The following is a 17018-nucleotide window of genomic DNA, read 5'->3' on the forward strand; positions in this document are numbered from 1 at the left end:
TCTATTGGACTAAAAAACTCCATCTAAACCAGTATGGAAATTATTCTACGAGACTGTAGTTAGTTATATCTTTAATTTAGCTTGTTTATCCGAATACAACTTCTCAGTTTAATCATTAGGAGCTTGGCAGTATTTAGGTCTAGAGAGGGTGAAAGTGTAGCCCTAATCTACAGATTACTGCATGCTACAGCAAATTGTGTTTGAACTAAAGTAGTTGATCTGTTATGAACTATAGAGTATAAATGTTTAAAATTAAGCCCACATTAAATAAAAAAGGGATGATTATTTTAAATTATAAATTCAAATGATTTAACTTTATAATTTCGAAATTTCGCATTGTATTAAATACTAGCATTCAGCTTGCTGGTCTGGTACTAAAGTACCTAGCCATTGTGCGTATAGGTAAGTTAAGTTCAAAGTTAAATTTAATTAAAATCGGTTCATCCGTTTCAGTCCAGCATAATATGCATATACACTTTAGTACTTAATAATGTATCACATTAATACAAGACTATAATATAATACTAGCAGTCCGCCCCGGCTTCGCCCGTGGTACATATTTCGCAATAAAAGGTAGCCTATGTTCTTTCTCAGGGTCTAAAGATTGTCTGTGCCAAATTTCATCAAAATCGGTTGAGAGGTTTAAGAGGGAAAGCGTAACAGACAGACAGACAGAGTTACTTTCGCATTTATAATATTAGTAGGGATTATCTTAACCGCGATGTTTGTAGTGTTAATGACTTCGAACGAAGTAACACAAAATAATTAAACTAGACAATCAGAAGTGAACTAATCAATTCAAAACATTTTCGTGCTGCGGCTAATGAAGCCAAATTGCTAATCGTATAACATACAGTCTGACCCGCATAAATAATACCTAAAGCTCTAAACACACTTCTACAGTTCTCAAATAGACGTGTTAGAGTTAAACATACGTCAATAATCGTATAACATACAGTCTGACCCGCATAAATAATACCTAAAGCTCTAAACACACTTCTACAGTTCTCAAATAGACGTGTTAGAGTTAAACATACGTCAATAATTAATAATCGTTCTGCATTTAGTGAATGCCGACTTTGGACCAAACGGAATTGGAAATTCCGTACATTTTCGCCGAAATCACGAAACAAAGCTGCGCTAGAATGTGTTCCCGTAAATTTGCGTTACATTAATTAGCAGCGCTGTTTGTATGGATTTCGTGATGTGTTGTGGCTTTGTGAATAATGTGGACGTATAAGAACGAGATTTTAACAAAATTGATTTTTTTTAATTTTTGTAGCAAGGTACAGCGATATACGCAAGGTTGCTGGTACTCAATGGCGGCGAAAAGCTGAAGACCGAGCTCTATGGCTTGCCTTAGGAGAGGCCTATGTCCAACAGTGGACGGAAAAAGGCTGAAGAGAGAGAGAGAGAGAGAGAATTTTTAGTTTTGCTATGATATTGAGTGTCGAAAATTTACTTACTATCACTCAATTAAATTAGATTCAAATGTACTTTAAAAGTGATGTCTCTATTCTTTTATAGTAGCTCTTAAAACTTTGATTGATTATCCTTTTAAATAAAACGACTTGAACAATTCCTATGCGAATTTAAATCCAGAAAATAAAATAAAATTTGTAAAATATAACATAAAAATGCTTTTAGTTCAGTCTACGATATCTTACTTCTTATATGTATCGTCAATACTAACAAAGGATGAAATATCTTTTGTTAAAATAAAACACGTGGTTCGTATATCAAAGGCGTTCTCGTAACAGAGGTGTTAGGAAACTTTATACAGTGAGATTTTATGGTATTGAAATATGTTCGCTATCAATTCATACTCGAATGGTTCGTTTTGGCTCACGCTTTTCGTGTAGAAGAATGAAGACTGTTTTCTTTGTCTCTGATAGCTTATAGTTATACGAGAAAATACATGACTACTTTGTATAAACTATTTTTATTTGACTGACCGGTTGGCTTGGTTGGTAGTGGCCCTGCCTTCCAAGCCAGAGGTCGTGGGTTCGATTCCCACCCGGGGCAAATATTTGTGTGATGACCATAGATGTTTGCTCTGTGTCTGGGTATTAATTATCTATATATTATGTATTTATTTAAAATTATATAAGTATGTTTATCAGCCATCTGGTTTCCATAACACAAGCGAAAACTTAGTATGGGATCAGGTAGTGCCTTGTGTGAAAATTGTCCTGAAATATTTATTTATATTTTATTTTATTTATTTTCTCGTAGCATATGTTTTATATTAAGTAATAGCCATATTTTATTATTACCTGTGTTGAAAGTATTTTCTTCTAGGTAAGTCTGAAGTCTTAAGTCCCTTGTCCCCGTAGTGGGGTAAGGGGCAGATGCATTATGCATACATCTGTTTCACTGATCGATTTTCTTTAGGGACAAGTAGGTGATCAGCCTTCTGTGTCCTACCAGACCGAGACATTTATTTTTTCTTCGTCTCCACCGGGAATCGAACCCAGGACCCCTCGGTTCTACGCTCACGCGACTACCACTGTACCAAGGAGGCGGTTCTAGGTAAGTACCTACTATAAAATATATCTTTAAAAATAAATCAATATTTCCATTCTGCGTTTTTAATTCTAATACCTTGTATAAGGTTCTTAAAGAATGAATAAATTAAGATTGAGAAGAAAATGTGAAAATTCAAGAAAACTTATCGTCCATTAAACTTGGCGTTTGACAGTTCACGCCCTTGCAGGAAGACTTCTGTCGAGTCAGCTAGTTTTTAGAAAAAACTATCTGTTGCCGTATAAGCAAATATATTTATAGCTTTCCGCTACGCCAGCTCTGTCTACAAATTAAATTATATTCTAAAATCGTTCTCAAAAACCACTGTATCTATTGCAAAAACCGCATCAAAATCCGTTCTGTAGTTTTAAACACAAGCAACTAAGATCATCATCTTAATATAAAATACATATCCTCCAACACAGAACAAAACAGTTTTAAACATAAGCTTCTAAGATCATCGTCTTCATATAAAGACACATCCTCCTTAACTAAAAAAATCTAAAATATGCAGGGCTATTAATTTTAAAGCCCTGCACCAATTTTTATTAGTAAAAAGACGGATTATTATTACAAAATTAAAATACAAAATATTCGCTATTTGAACATAGATTCAAAATAGTTTCTATGTTAAAGTGTAAATTGTAATTTTTCCACAAACTCGAATATTTATTCATTGAACTTGGCTTCTTTCAAATCAACAAGAAAGTAACAGCTACATGGAATAAGTCTAAGTATATACAAAACAAATATAAAAACATCGGCTAGAAACTCTTAAATTGAATTTTTATAGACACTTATTATTATGTGTTATTATATTAAGCAATTAAAACTAAATTATTATTTTAGAGAGCTTTCTCTAGCTTGATGTTACATATTTTTTATTATTATAACCGTAACGTAAAAATCAGTTCCATCCGCACCATCTGGATGGTTGGCGCTCCACCACTGTCCGCTTCACCCGCAACTTCCTTCCGCGTACGGTGAAACTGTGGAACGATCTACCACCTGCGGTGTTCCCGAACAACTACGACATTGGGGCCTTCAAGAAAAGAGCTTATTTGTCCATAAAAGGCCGGCAAAGCACCTGCAACACTTCTAGTGTGCACACTACAAGTGTTTATGGGTGGTGGTGACCACTTAACATCAGGTGGACCACCTGCCCCTTTGCTTGCTCTGACACAGGGGCGTATCTGCCGTATCTGCCGTATCAATTATACGGGGCCCCCGCGCCAAGGGGGCCCCCAACGTGCGCTTTTGTGAGAAATCTTTACCCTTCCTAAGGGCACCCAAACAAATTTTTATACGGGGCCCCGTCAAGGCACGCTACGAGAGTGCTCTGACATAAAAAAAATATATAACTACTCCTTGTTATTTTCCTGTTAAAAATGGTATATTTGTATAATTTACATCGGGATTCTTGAACTGGAATAAATCAGACAGGTTGTTATATTTCCACTTCCAAAACGAATAATAATGATACAAATTTTGATTCTAATATAACTTATTTTCCAAACTTCTTGGCTTTCGAGTACCTGTATATTAAAGTGAGTATACGAACCTCGTATAACTTTAACAACTCCGAACAAATGACGGGCGACTTTTCTCAATTAGTGTGAATAAAATATCAACCAAAGTCAACCTTCAGCTTAAAATTACACCTCTATAATTTAATTAGAACAAACAGAATAGCTAATGAATACTTGGAACTAATTAACAGAAAAGTAATTTATAGGCAACTTAATATATAATGCAAGCCATCGAGAAAGTAATTAAACAGTCTCGCCTTTAGTTTTCAGCTCCATTCATTTTTTACTAAAACTTTCACTCTCATTTAAAATGTCACTTCGATGAATTTCAATCATATTTTCATTATAATGAAAATTCAAGACGATTAAACTTCACTGGCTTCTCTAGAGAGTTCCAACTACTTATTTACATTTCAGTGAGTTCAAAAACGTAGATTGTCTGCAAACAAGACTTATGAAGAAACAGCAAAAGTTATTGAAAAGCTTCGGTTTCTTTCCAAGAAGCTCGTAAACAACGAACAATGCGTTGAGAGAATTAAGTCACCTAATAGGCTTATTTTGTTTTTCTGAATAATGTATCTTATTGAATAGCAAAGGTAGTTTGCATCTGTTCCACTTGGAAATAGCAAAAGATTCAAATGCTAAATAATAAGCTTTAATTTCTTTATTCATAATAGGTATGTATCGAAAATATGGGATATAATTATCCATTACACCAACCGTATACCTACGAATAAAGTAAACATCTATAGATAATAAATGTGATCCTGAAAGACTCTCCAGACCCATTTAAGCAAACGAACATTATTCTAAACTTGTAACAATTTCATATTCTACCTTTATCTAATAAAATCAAATATTAAAAGATTGATACGTATTAACTTGGAAAAATAACAAATGATCCATGAATATTCACGTGTATTATCCAACGTGCCGTTATTACATTTGCGAATACCTTTATTGCGAATATTCTGTAGTGATGTATCAACGTCAGCCTGTGACGCTGAACACTTCTAATGCATCTCACTTATTTTGAATCGAAGTTTTCGTCTCCAGAGCTGGATTTATTATTTAGTTTACATATAAAGTTATGAATATATTTACAGTATTGTAAGTGGAGTAATATTTTAAAATAACTCTGACTCTTCTCGAAGAATTTACAAGACTTCAGCTGTGGCGGAATATATTATAGAAAAAAATCTCTATTTTTCCATATTTAATTCGCCGTAAAAACGTGGTATTCATATTATTATAGTTTATTTGTAGGTTTTAATAAATAAATTATTAAAACATAATACTTTTATGGCGGTAAATGGCTTATTTCTCAGCTACGTCTTTTACCTCTAATATAACTACAACGAACTACGAACGCTCGTTTTTACGAAAAGGTAATATGACGTAAGAGGTTTATGAGAATTGATAGTAAAGAATTAGGTCTTACAGCAATAATATACTGTCGAAATGTATTATAGTGGAGATTTTCCAGGGAATTTTATATGTATATTGCTTTAAAGGTCGTGTGTCAATTATAACAGCTATGGAATAGTAGTTACCTCGAAAAGCAACAAAAGATTTCATTGAGTTTCTGTATTTGGATCTCATGTGATAATACAAAGAGGTTTAGGAAGATTGTGGAAATAAGTTGTTTTCACACTTAAGTTTCTTATCTATATAATAAAAATGTGTCGCCAAATATGTTGGTAATCGTAAAAAGCGGCATATTTATTTCACGTTTTTGTTAAGACACAATGAAGATTATTATGGAGAGAAGAGAAGAAAAAGGTTCAATAGGACAGAAAAAAGTCTGCGGGGCTCATTACTAATAATAATTACCTTAAATTATTTGAATCAACCATAGTGAATAATAGATTCCGTAATATTAAAAATACCACAGGATATAATATAATAATAGTACTGCTAATACAAGGGACGTAAAATAATTTTAATCAACCATAATATATATTACAGGCATGATTAGATTAAAGATAGACCGAAAAAGCGTAGGCCTTCGTATTACGACTCTTTAGTAAAGTAATTTGAACTAATGTGGACTTTGTAGAGACTAGAGCCGCATGAATCTTCATACAATTTCATCTTCTATTTTTTTATTAAGTAACTTAAAAAATATCATCGTCTCTATATTCATCGTTCTATCATTTGCTGGACCTCTTAGTGTATCAAAACTATCAGAAAAGTTAATTAGATTCGTATTTACATTGCAACAACAAGTTAGTCGGGTGGATTTACTTTAGAAAAACATTAATTTGTAATCATACAAATATTTAAATAGTAAATATTGTACGAACTGTTAAAATAAACAATCATATTTAATTATATTTATTAATCCACAACCTAATTATTTTTATTTGTTTCTCGAATAAATAATAGGAGAATGAAACAAGGTCAATTCGAGAAAAAACCTATTTATCCTCTTCGTTTTAATTATCTCTTTTTATGTTTATTTTCGGATTACTTTAGCTTTTATTAAATATCTATTAAATAATTACGATGGTTTTAAGAATAAAATGTTTGTTTAGGAAGCGAGGGTATTTCGAATTTATGACGATAAAGATTGAAGTAAACAAAAATAATACAAAAAAACAATGAATATAGAAACAAATACTATTCACTGTACTGGTGCGCCGTAAGTTCGTAGGCAATTTTATTTCATTTTCCCATTGACATGCAATTATTATATTAATTATGTGTAATTATATTAATTATGTGCTTGATATAATAATTTTGTTAATCTACAGGAGCATAATTCATAACTGATCACGTTGTTTAAATATGAATTCATTAATTATTCATCAAATAAGTTTTAATTAAAGTGTAAATTATTTTATTATTATAAAACGAATTTTAGTACTAGATAACATGGTGTGGTGATTATTCGAAATCAGATCTAAATATTACATATTTAAGCTCTAAAATAGCCGGTAAAGAAACCCAAATATTTGTTCCTCAGGAGATCGCCGTACTCCGCCGCTGGGAGGGTATGGAACGCCAAGAACCACCAAAGCAAGATCCCTACAGCTTGTTTCTAGAATACAATAAAGACCAACCTTCAATTATGTTGGCTAAAATCCTGGGCCTCGGGGCAGACTACCGCAAGTTTTCTGAACTCCCACCCAACCTAAGATCCTTTAAGACCTTCGAGCAAAATCGCGATGTAGAGTCCGAAGATAGACTTGAGAGCCAAGTCCGGAAGACCGAGGAGGAGAAGAAGACCGAGGAGGAGAAGAAGACCAAAGACGAGATCGAGCTGGAGACGCTGGAGCATAAGGAGAAGAGCAGGAAGTTCGCTTTGACACCGCTGGATGAGGGGTACTATGACACGGAGGATAGCGCAGGTCAGTTCTTTAATCTTTTGTTTTTAACGGCTGGATTCCGAATGTAGTATACTGTATAGGTTAAGAATGTCTAAAACTTAGAGTTTAAAACCATTCTTGAATGCTGCTTAAATATTTTTTTGTATATGACATAAGCTCTCCTTCAATTCTCAATTCAGAAACCAGCCTTGGAAGGTAGTAATCAAAATATTCTTTCTATTTTTCACGTGTATTGCGAACAACAAACGTCAAGAAGTTTTTATTGTCCTACTAAGAATTATTATTTCTATATTATGTGCCTATTAGAACTGATACTTTACCTCATTCTAACAAAAGAGCCTTCACTCAAGAAGCAATAACAAATTCCAATAAAAAGCTCTTGAAATGCATATAGTCTCGCTTCAAGACGGTTCGTATTGCTCTTCTAATAAATATTAAGCGCAAGTACTTGAAGTAACTAAATAAAATATTCAAAGAACGGGAGAACGCCTGTCGGAGTATTCTGCTGCAAAACGATGCAATTTTGTAAAGTGAGTTACAATGTATATATTGTCCTTGCAAGAGAAAAACTATACGAGTCTTAAGACTCAAGTTAACGTTGACGATCCTGCATCAGTTGTTTAATGAATTACTTCAGAAGTTTATTGGTATTAAGCTATGGATCATTAGTATGGACCTGATTAAAGTTTCGGGGTCGATGTTGATTTAGTTGATATGTTGAGACTAATAAACAGGTTTATGTTTAGTGAATTATGACTATAAGATTTTTAGCTCTTTGTTCTTTGCGATTAGATGTTTACATTTCTCTTAAATAATTTGGTTTATCTTGAGAAGTGTCTTTAGATGTATTTATATCGATTCCCGTTACTTCAGCTATTATTAAATAAAACTCTTCTCATCTTACGTTATCGTTTAGAACATAATCAAGCAAAATCTAAAGTGTATATAACGCAATATTTCCATACAATAATGAAAGCATCGAGCGCTATAGCCATCGAGAGCGTATAATCAGCGTCCCCTCGCGATGACGTCAATAAGTTAAACACCGTGTCGTTCGCACATGGCCAATCCTTTACGATATAATATATTAATATCACGAACACTTGGCTTTATGGTTCGTATACATTAGGCTAAATAACATGTAGATAAAGCTATTAAGCATCTTTGATTTGTTTGGAAGGTTTAGTTTGAAGTAAACGTACACTTTGTTTTCTTTTGAACGTTCACTTTTGGATTTGATCTCAGCGGGGACTAGTAAAACGATCGTCTCTTTAGAACACGGTCGCTCGTAAAGAAATTCATGCATTAAGAACGAGTGCTCAACACTTCTGTATAAGAACTTATTCATAATAAGTACTACCCGCATGTCCAGGCTTTGCATAAGTTTATTGAAGTGAAACTTCTTTATCGGGATTGGAAAAAAATTTAGTGTAACATTTTTTCGTTACGCGTGACATTTTTCCGTTACGCGCTATCTTTTTCTTATCGCTACCACGCATAATTCGACGTATTTCTGTAAAGTTGCATATAGTAAATTATTTTTTGAAAAAAAAAGGTCATAAAGAAATTTCACTTCTTACGTGTCTTACTAGTATCTCCACGCACACTTTTTTTTTTCAGGAAAAAAACTATGTATAGATTAGTTGATTGGTTGGTCGAGATGTTATCGTTTTCTTTCTTTCTTTCTAAATCGTCAAAAACAATCGTGTTGTGTCTCTATAACATTAGTTTGGACAAAATCCAACACCTGTGGCTTCAAATGAGTCCCTCATGGTGGAGTAATAAAAAATGTTTATTCGTAAGGTTTATTCACTCACAATGTATGTGGCGCGCCCTATTGTGCGTCATACATTTGACATATGGACGAATTTATGGAAAAGACCTGGCAAAAACAAGCGTAGAATGGTTGTTTGTCTTAACACAATAGCCAAGAATTAGACCGCTAAGAATAACTTTCTATGTACTCACATTGTGTTATAGGTAGTTTTTACTAACACTTTATGTTTCTAGTTCGACTACAAAATACGATGAAACTTTGTTCTATTTCATCTGATAGTACACTAACTTTGCTGTTATAAATGTCGGGATAAAAAGTACCGTACTGTTCCTCTACGCTTCCTGTATAACAAAAGTTATCTTTCATTTGTGTCTGAAAATACACAGCAACGAACACTCTCCTATTTATAATATTAGTAAGAAATCTATGCTTTTAATAAAAATAAACACATTGTTCAAAAGCATAGAAAGTGTCTATAAAAAGCGTGCAGGTAAAGTGTGAAAATAGCTTTTGTTTTACCTTAAAATAGACGTTGTGTTAACAAATTAACCATGAAGCGATCTATAAATAGCTAATTGCAAGTAAGTTTGTGATTGAACTCACGGAGGGCACTTACGCCCTAAGTTAAGTGCGGTATTAAGTAAATATATCATACATTAACGATATGGGCAATGCAGGAGTTTGAAAATTTGGCTTTAATTTTGATGCTTTATTCGTGCGTATTATTATTTATCAACATTAGTCTTAAACAAAGAAAATATTAAGGGCCAGGACTCGGGCTTACAGCGCGAGCGTCCTGATATTTTTCGCTCATGGTAGTTAGAAAGACAAATAATGTGCGGAATTTTTTTTTTATGCCATAGGATAGCAAACGAGCAGACGCGTCGCCTGGTGTTAAGCGATACACGCCGCCCATAAGCATCCACTCCACTGGGAAGTGGATGTGTTGCTGTCCTCAAAGGGATTTGGAAGGAGTTAGGTAGAAGGGGCGAGGATGGGAGGGAATGAGGATAGGGAAGGAGAGGATGGGTAGGGAATGAGAAGGGATGTGGGCCTCCGGACCCCTCACTCGCCGTACGGAACGCAACAGTAAACTGTCACTATGGCGCCGGTATTCTGTGATGGTGTGGTACCTTCCCCGGTGCGACCGTGGCCCAATTCGTCCGAAGCATGCTCGACTCCCACTCCCACTCTCAAAGGAAAGGAAAAAATGTCAAATAGGCCATTAGGGAAACGCAATGGAACCGGCCCTTCATATTAAATTCATTGCTATATCACATAGAAATTATTAAATTGACAATACCTACGTTATCCCAAAAAATGGTAAAAACAAAAATTTTGCGCGACTTTATATTTCTTACAAAATAATTTTAATACACTTTCGTGTGTGTGATGACTTTGTAATCATGATCTGTTCTCTCGTAGAACCAAAAGATAACCAACTAGTGGAGCCCCGCAAGACGAGGCAGAATCCGAACTGGAGTAGGTCCAAATCTCTGGTCGCTGACAACTTGGATGAACTGCGTGTGGGCGTGTGAGTATTAACAATTGTATTATTTATACAGCTTTTCTTTAATGTTTTCATTCTCTTGATCGATGGAATATTCTTTGCTTCTTATCTGCGATGCGTGATCACATACTTGAAAACAAGAATATGAATAATTTTGTACTCTGTTTTTTTGCTGAGTTATAGAGCTATAGGTAGCTGTTTTGATCTAAGTATTTTAAACGATTTATTCATTAAATTATTTAATTTATCTCGACCACGGACGTTTCGTAATTTAAAAAAAAAATCTTAATATTTTTTAATAAAAATTATACAATTATTAACGGTACAAACATACGGATTAATATTCATATAATTCCGCCTTAGGCTTTCAATGAATGGATATCACAATAATTGTATTAATTGTATTGCCGGGATTAATTTCCATTTTAATTATCCTACATTCAGCATAATATAATCTCACATGACCCAGAGAATGACCCAATTTTGGGAAAATTGTCATATCTATAAAACTACGATTCTGTGTGAGGGATTGAATGACGTCTTTTTAGATGAGAGCGCACGTTTATAAGACAAAGTTTGCTTAGGTACAGGACTTATAATTTGAGGTTTTTTTTCATTATTATAATTAATTATCTAAAATTCTAGGAATTGAAATAAAAGTGATAGTTAAGTATAAGAGTATAAATATTTTTAAGATGAACTACTTTCATATAGTCAAAAAATTTAAAAATAAAAACTAATTTCTAATTATAATCCTAGTTGAATTATTTGTACAAGTTTATAAGTTTCATTATAACGCAGACAAACATACGTATTTGTCGATCGATTTTACTTTAATATAGGTGTTCAACTGTTCAACTCTCAGGTCCTCCGGGACTTAGTTTCATTTAGGTATTTTCCAGATACATGTGACTTTAGTATTAAATCCAGATAATGGGAAAGTATAGGAAAGTTACTGATAACGAATCCATAAATAGATAAAAAAATAATTTTATGGTACTTTCCTTAATCGCTGGAACATTTCATATGACTTTTTTATTATTAAAATTAATAATACTTCACATTCGTTTTTTGTACTAAAGTACCTATTTTTTTCTTTTCTTATGTAATATATTTATAAGTACTTATATAAAAATATACAAAAAAATATCTGTTCGTCTCGACTCCGCAGGGCAGACTTATTTCTGTAATCATTAAAATCCGTTCACCTTCTTAACTTATAAGTGGTGTAACTTACACGATTTTCTTTTATAATATTATATAAGAATATGTAGAATGTAAATGATTATAAAGTTATCATCGTATTATAATATATGCTAATATTATAAAGTTGAAGAGTTTATTTGGTTGAACGTGATAACCTCAGGAACTACGTATCCAATTTGAAAAATGATTTCAGTACTAGATAGTCCATTTATCGAGAAATCTATAATTATCATTGCGATATTACCAATAGGAGCAATTCAGGTAAAATCGCGGGGCTCATCTATATATATAAAACTCAAAGGTGACTGATATACTGATCTATCAACGCACAGCCCAAACCACTACACTTATCGGGCTGAAATTTTGCATGCAGGTAGATGTCATAACGTAGGCGTCCCCTAAGAAATAATTCCATCCCCTAAAGGGGTAAAATAGGGGATGAAAACTTATACCATGAAAATTTATCTTTTCCACGCAAGCGAAGCTGCGGGCAACAGCTAGTAGTATATAAAAGTGTGTAGGAAGATCTAGGATAAACTAAACCGTCTAGAGTCTAGACTAAGTCTTTAAAATCTAGACAAAGTTGTGATACGTCGCGACGATGTTATAGCCGTGGCTGGGGGATAGTTTTGTAATTTAAAAAGTTATTGGCTTTTAAACTAACCGATACGGAGTGTATGTTTAATCGTATGATGAAAAGTTTGTTTATAATTACACTAGTTGCTCCGTGCGGTTTCACCCGCGTGGCTCCACTCCTGTTGGTTGTAGCGTGATGATATAATCTCTTCCTCGATAAATGGGCTACCTGACACCGAAAGAATTTTTCAAATCGGACCAGTAGTTCCCGAGATTAGCGCGTTCAAACAAACAAACTCTTCAGCTTTATAATATTAGTAGGTATAAGCTATATTTTAGATCCTTGTGCAATGTGCATATTTCAATGTTAAACGTTTTAAAATTATATTTAAACCGTAATGCTTGAAGGTACATACATATTTTAATTTTCGTGTAAATAACACATTAGTTTATAAATATACCAATATACATTCTTTTTCTTGTATTCTACAATCTATTTTAATAAGTAACTGTATCTGTCAATCTGTAAATATTAAGAAATTAGCAGTATAAATTACAAACATATATTACAAGGGTATTAATACTGTGAATGCAGCATTCGATACTGAGTCCATGTAAGCTCCTTAGTCCTATACACTGTTAGTCACTTGGAAGAGCTTAAGGACGCTATAACGTATTTTTACAAAAACACGCTGTTTTTCGGTACCATTTTAACTTAAAGCAATTACACGTGAGAACATAGTAATATCTTAATTTAAAGATAATATATTCAGCTCTACGTTCATCTTATAAAAATTGTACGACGTCATACAAAATTGTCGCTGAAATACGTTTTTTCCATCACAATAAACGCATAAAATGCAAAAAAATGGGGTCTAAACCGGTACCATTTTAGGAAAATTAAGAGCCTAATCTATCTTCTTAACTATATCTTATTGAGGGATATATAGTCCTTTATATATGGTGTAATTTTTATGAATCTAAATCAAAATTTTATTTCAATAATGAGCTAAATTAAAAATACTTGTCGATTTCTTCATACATTTTGTTCTCGCGGTTCGTCAGACCGCGCTCAGAAGCGCTCTTGGAAGGACGGGTGTATCGCTCCTCGTGCCAAAAATAAAAACGAAATAAAAAAGATTATTGTGCGTGCACTGTCTTTTTCGTGATTTGAAATATTTGATACTTTATATGAGTAAAGTTCTGTATAAGTTTCATATTCCAATTATTTGTAATTTAAAATTATGTTTTTAAAATTACCTTGCCTGAGATCCTCTTTTTTATGGGTTGTTGAATACATTGGTGGGGTAAAACAATTCAAGATGGCGTCGACGAAAATTTGGCTTTTTTTCGTGATGGGTGTCATTTTCATAGTTTTTGGGGTAGCTATTACCGAATATGAGGTCAAAACTGAAATCCAAGATGGCGCCGACGAAAATTTTACATCTTTTCGTCATAGGTGTCATTTTCATGGTTTTTGGGGTAGCTATTAACGAATATGAGGTCAAAACTATAATCCAAGATGGCGCCGACAAAAATTTTACATCTTTTCGTCATGGGTGTCATTTTCATGGTTTTTGGGGTAGCTATTAACCAATATGAGGTCAAAACTGAAATCCAAGATGGCGCCGACGAAAATTTTACATCTTTTCGTCATGGGTGTCATTTTCATGGTTTTTGGGGTAGCTATTAACGAATATGAGGTCAAAACTATAATCCAAGATGGCGCTGACGAAAATTTTACATCTTTTCGTCATAGGTGTCATTTTCATGGTTTTTGGGGTAGCTATTAACGAATATGAGGTCAAAACTATAATCCAAGATGGCGCCGACAAAAATTTTACATCTTTTCGTCATGGGTGTCATTTTCATGGTTTTTGGGGTAGCTATTAACCAATATGAGGTCAAAACTGAAATCCAAGATGGCGCCGACGAAAATTTTACATCTTTTCGTCATGGGTGTCATTTTCATGGTTTTTGGGGTAGCTATTAACGAATATGAGGTCAAAACTATAATCCAAGATGGCGCCGACAAAAATTTTGCATCTTTTCGTCATGGGTGTCATTTTCATGGTTTTTGGGGTAGCTATTAACCAATTTGAAGTCAAAACTAAAATCCAAGATGGCGCCGACGAAAAATTTGACATCTTTTCATCATGGGTGTCATTTTCATGGTTTTTGGGATAGCTATTAACGAATATGAGGTCAAAACTAAAATCCAAGATGGTCGTCGAATTTCAAGATGGCGTCATGGTAATACTGTCGCGTTATGGAGCAAGGCGGCGATTTTGGTATCTATGAATCTCGCCCAAGAAGTTTCACTCCTGACACGTTTTCTCGGCACACACGTTCTTTTTTATTTTATTCTCTTTGTTTAAATGTTTTAGATAAACTTTTTTTTAAATAAAGTTTAGCGAATATATTTAAAGAATATATTTAAAGTTAATAATATCTGTCAGAATATTAACATTATTGCCACAGAGTTACGTTTTATATTAAATTTCTAAATATGCATTTCAATGTTCTTTAAAATTGTTTTTTTTTAAGACTTTCTACAAAACTGTGGTTGTTAAAGTTTTTGTTATTTTATTTAAGTTTACTTTAAAGGAGTAAGAAAAATATACCTAATTATCGACGGTTACATTGGGGATTTGGTAATAGCTGTCTCAAAAACTTTGAAAATGACACCCATGCCGAAAAGATGTAAAGTTTCGTCGACACCATCTTCGATTTTAGTTTTGACCTCATGTTGGTTAATAGCTACCCCAAAAACCATGAAAATGACACCAGTGTCGAAAAGATGTAAAATTTTCGTCGGCGCCATCTTGGATTTTAGTTTTGACCTCATATTGGTTAATAGATACCCCAATAACCATGAAAATGACACCCATGACGAAAATATGTAAAATTTTCGTCGGCGCCATCTTGGATTTTAGTTTTGACCTCATATTGGTTAATAGCTACCCCAATAACCATGAAAATGACATCCATGAAGAAAATATATAAAATTTTTGTCGGCGCCATCTTGGATTTTAGTTTTGACCTCATATTCGTTAATAGTTACCCCAATAACCATAAAAATGACACCCATGAAGAAAATATATAAAATTTTTGTCGGCGCCATCTTGGATTTTAGTTTTAACCTCATATTGGTTAATAGCTACCCCAAAAACCATGAAAATGACACCCGTGACGAAATGATGTCAAATTGTCGTCGGCGCCATTTTGGATTTTAGATTTGACCTCATATTGATTAATAGCGACTCCAACTCCTTGAAAATGACACCCATGACGAAAAGATTTCAAATTTTCGTCGGCGCCATCTTGGATTTTAGTTTTGACCTCATATTGGTTAATAGCTACCCCAAAAACCACCCACATTTGCAAATGTGTTTGCTACTTAGGAAAAGTTCAGATTTAAAGATATAGGTAATGTGAATGTGTGGTAACGAATTTAATTTATTTCATTCCGACTGTTTCTCGAAATAACATACATTTACTAAGAATTGCATACAATGCCGGGTTTAATATATTGCCGGTAACATAATATTATGTATGATAATAATTCTTAAAAAAGTATTTTATACATTTCTTAAAAAGCTTCGATATTGTATACAATAATACAATTCATATTCAAATTGTTGTAAAATAGTCACACTTTTTTAAGTTGGTTGAATACACTAAAATACTTATAAGGATCGTACCTACTAATAATAGTAACAAAATGAATTTTTAAAGTTCCCAGTAATCTTCTGGAATCAATTTCAATAAAAATATAAAAAAAAATTATAATATCAAGTATGAAGATGGTCTATAAAATGGAATGCGCTATGTTTACGTCTTTTACGTGAGCGTGATGTTCCCGCGAACCACGTGGCGACGTTAGATACCTAAATTTGAGTAACGCAGATTTGTGACAGCGTCCTTAAAAGCTCTTAATTAACTATCGTGCCATGTGGCCCTTACTTCGATCTATTAAAGCATAGTAATTCTGCACTATTACACTAATAAAGTGGAAAGATCTGAGGGTATGTATGTTCGTTTGAAACTAATTGACGAAATTTAGTGTACCGATGTAGAAAAAAAATTGACCTGAATGACAAAAAAATCAGGAAAACGACGTGAATTTCTATTTTCAACCAGACTATATCGATTAAGTATTGTGTAATTAATTATACTTGTACCCGATTTCTTAAAATTGCAGAAAAGTGAAAAAGAATCAAATAACAATTAATCATCCTTAAAAAATTTACGATTTAAAATATACATGTATATCAAATACTTCTACATCTAAAGGGATAAAAAATTCCATTCCGCATTTCGTAAATTTCTTTTTACACGAATAATCGAGGCGGTAATTAATCGACTCAAAATATGTAGGTCGAAATATTGTTTGGTAACAAAAGTTTGTGATAAAAACCCACAGGGCCGTACTTACGAATTAGGGCGTAGGGTTACTTACCTTTAAAGCTTAGGTGAAAATCCGCACATTGTTGAATATATTTTCATATTATGTATTTTCTCGACAATACTACAAAGGGGTTATTTTCAATTGTAATAAA

The 17018-nt window shown here is 33.3% G+C and overlaps 1 protein-coding gene across 5 annotated transcripts in view; it reads left to right on the forward strand.

Moving 5' to 3' along the window:
- Window positions 1-17018, forward strand: part of LOC123704975 (protein cab-1) — a 101850-nt gene that overhangs the window by 69975 nt on the left and 14857 nt on the right. For all 5 annotated transcript variants that reach the window (XM_045653496.1, XM_045653498.1, XM_045653497.1 and 2 more), the window contains exons 3-4: window positions 7024-7408; window positions 10590-10698. In XM_045653496.1, coding sequence (XP_045509452.1) covers window positions 7024-7408; window positions 10590-10698 — 494 coding nt within the window. The remainder of the gene's footprint in view (window positions 1-7023; window positions 7409-10589; window positions 10699-17018) is intronic.

Source organism: Colias croceus, chromosome Z, assembly GCF_905220415.1.
Source record: "Colias croceus chromosome Z, ilColCroc2.1".
NCBI lineage: Eukaryota > Metazoa > Arthropoda > Insecta > Lepidoptera > Pieridae > Colias > Colias croceus.